Raw genomic sequence first — 2,977 nt, forward strand, 5'->3', positions numbered from 1 at the left:
GAAACGCCTATCAAACCCTCTAGCAGAAGAGTTCCCAAATCTGAAGGCCCATAGAGAGATGCCCTTAGTGTCCCGCCGTGGAATGCCTGCGCTGACCTTGGTCCCTAGGGGACAACAGCGACCACCTCATGGGGCGTCTGTGCTCAGACCACCAAGCGCAAGAGCCCTCCCCCGCCAGAAGCTGGGGCGTCGCCAGCAGGCCAGGGGCGCAGAGTGAGGGCAGTAAGGCACACGTCCCTGTCGGAGGCAAGCACGTACGTTACGGCTCGTGTAGTGCTTCTCTCCTCACAAAAGCAAAGACGGTCGGCATAACTCACCTTACAGCTAAAGCTCTGGAATGACGATGGGAAACACTACAGAACTGCTGCTTTCCTTTACTAACTTTAAAAAAAAAATCACTAGTTTTTATAGAATTGCCTTCGAATAGATGATCAGCGTCTATGAAGCGGTGTGGAGCTCACCTAGAAAGGCTACACAGAAGCGCAGGTGCGGCTCCTGCGTGCGGCTGATAACACTGCTACAGGTCATGAAGTTAGTGTCTCATGATAAATAGTTTTACTGTGGGTGAAGACTGCACAGTCAGAGACGTCACGGCATCTTGGAATCCATCGGGAAGTGGTTTCAGGATGTAAACAGAGCTGGGAGGTGGAAGCATCTCCGTGGTTCTCACGACTCGTCCCCTTGGTCTTTAATCTCAGAAATTCTGTCTATAGACTTAAGGATTTCAGCAACGAGATTCAACGTTTCAGCTCCAGAAACCAGCTGCTTGATGGAGGCGTGCGCGTTGTTCATGACCACGCGGAGGTTCTGCAGGGCCACGTCCGTGTTCTGCTTCACCACCGTCAGGCTGGCGCCCTGGCCTGACCGCAGGGCTTCGTTCTCACGCTTGAAGTTAGAGATCTGTGCCTGGAGCAAGCTGACTTCCTGTTTCAGTTTTAGGACGTGATTTTCTGCCTTTACTGCCCGTTTAGTCATGAGCTCCAGATTCTGTTCCACCTGCTGCACCACCGACTCCAGGTCGTGATAGTCACTCTCCTCCTTGATCATTTTCGCTTCTAACTTCCTCTCAAGCGTCCTCACCATTTCTGTTTGAGTTTCAGAGAAGCTCTGAACCTCAGTCAGCTTTCTTCTTAGCTTAGAATTCTCATCTTTCAGTGCTTCATAACTTATCTGCAGCGTCCGAAGGTGCCTGTCCCCCAGACTCTCTCCGTGGGCTGTGAAGTCAGCGCTGGGGCTCCCCGTCGGGGAGATGCGAGAGTCGGAGTCGCTCAGCGTCCATGGGGGCACAGACTCGGGCCCTACCAGCTCCGATGGGTTGGAGAAAAAGGAGACGTACGTGCTGCAGGGTGACGAGCTGGTGGCGACCCTGGAGGAGTGCGTCTGCTCCATGGCGGACGGCAGGTAGGCCCCGTCCCACCCATCCTCCTCGTCCTCGTCCTCGTCCAGGAGGTCGCCAGCCCCCGTCGGGTCTTCGAAAAATGGCTGCTGATATTCCAGGCCATAGCCCACAGTTTGGGAAGCTGGGGAGGTGCAGTCGAGTCCCAGCGAGTGCCTCGTGGCTTCCTTCGAGTAAACCCTGCTGTCGGTGTCCTCTTTCGACAGGCCCAGGTTCTTGGTCTTCAAGACCTCTTTAAAGGAAAATGGGTTTGCCGCTTCGAGATCTCCGAGTTTATCATCTCCAAAGTGTGTGTTCTGAGCTCCTGGTGGACCTTGCTTAGCACACTTCCCTTTTCCATAGCCAAAATCTGGACCTCAGCACGGCCGCCGGGCTGCGGCCGCCTGCCCGCCCCCCGCCCGCTCACCGTCCGGAATGACGAGGCTCCGGGCCCGGGACAGTGGGGTGACGCCCGGGCGGTGCACGTAGCCCGCCATCGCCGCGGGCTCCGCGGCGCCGGCCCTCCTCAGCCCGGCAGCGACGGCTCCATGGCCCCGGCTCCGTCCCGGCCGCGGCCCGAGTCGTCCGCCTCCGTCGCCAGCCGCTCGGCCAAGAAATCATTCTTGATGAGACATAAAATCATACCTATCATTCAGGGGGATGGGTAAGGAATTAGGAAGCTGAACAGTAGGCATCTTTACAACTTATTAACTCACAGACCTCAACTACTTCACTTTATGAGTTTCAGCCTCCTTAGATGAAAAATGGGAGTGGGAAGGAAGCAATATTGTTTATCTCACAATTACTCAGAAGATTTAAAGACAAAGTCTGTGAGGGCATTGTCTAAAGGTTCTTCTTTTGTTTTGAAAACTAGATGAAGGTAAGCTATTTTATAATGGACTTAATTTGGAAAATGATAGATTTCTGGACATACAGGTGGCTAGTGCCACAGAGATCAGGAACCAAGAAAGATGACAGGACTGCAGGTCCAAATTTGGGAGACTTTAGCAGCCAGGCTGGGGGCAGAGCAGTCCTTGGCAATTCTGTAGGGAAGGAAAGGGAAGAGGGCTCCTGCAGAGCTCCAGGGTTGCCAGCTCTTCAGGTGTACTCAGACAGTGAAAGGAAGTGAAGAGAAGCAGCATCATGTGGGGAAACAATCAGAAGCTGGTGGAAAGATCTTTAAGAAGGGAGTGGGATGGTCACTGAGTCTTTATGGAGACAGAAGTGAGAGGTCTAAAGAGAAATAGGCAAATTTGATTACATAAGAACGTGTAAGAAATTGTTGGAAGCCCTCTGTTTCATTCAGAAAATAAGTTCTAGGGATCATTTTTAATGCAGATCAATAGTACCTTGTCCTGAATGGGACTTGAAAGCCATATGGATAAATAGCAAGCTCATGACCAAGACACGGGTTTTTCTCTTTTTAATTGAAGTGTGACTCACAAACACAAATTAATTATTTTTAAATGTAAAATTCAGTAATATTCATTTAGTAGCCTCACAATATTGAGTCTAGCTCCAAAACATTTCTATCACACAAAAAAAATCCATGAAGCAGTCATCCTCATTTTTCCTTCTCTCCAGCCCCTGGCAACCACTAAT

General features: G+C 51.4%; 1 protein-coding gene across 2 annotated transcripts; it reads right to left on the reverse strand.

Annotated features, from left to right (window-relative positions):
* Positions 1-532: 532 nt before the first annotated feature.
* LOC145532107 (endosome-associated-trafficking regulator 1) lies at positions 533-1,980 on the reverse strand. Of its 2 annotated transcripts, none has more exons than XM_081556448.1 (2): positions 1,803-1,980; positions 533-1,676 (listed from the first exon to the last, which is right to left on the reverse strand). In XM_081556448.1, the coding sequence occupies exons 1-2, from the start codon at positions 1,870-1,872 to the stop codon at positions 667-669; spliced, it is 1,080 nt and encodes a 359-aa protein (XP_081412574.1). In that variant the 5' UTR covers positions 1,873-1,980; the 3' UTR covers positions 533-666. The 2 variants fall into 2 exon arrangements, with proteins under 2 accessions (XP_081412574.1, XP_081412573.1); XM_081556447.1 differs by having other exon boundaries at positions 533-1,745; positions 1,803-1,972.
* Positions 1,981-2,977: the final 997 nt, after the last annotated feature.

The sequence above is a fragment of the Giraffa tippelskirchi genome, chromosome 13 (genome assembly GCF_054371585.1).
Source record: "Giraffa tippelskirchi isolate mGirTip1 chromosome 13, T2T-mGirTip1v1.2.pri, whole genome shotgun sequence".
In the NCBI taxonomy this organism is placed as follows: Eukaryota; Metazoa; Chordata; class Mammalia; order Artiodactyla; family Giraffidae; genus Giraffa; species Giraffa tippelskirchi.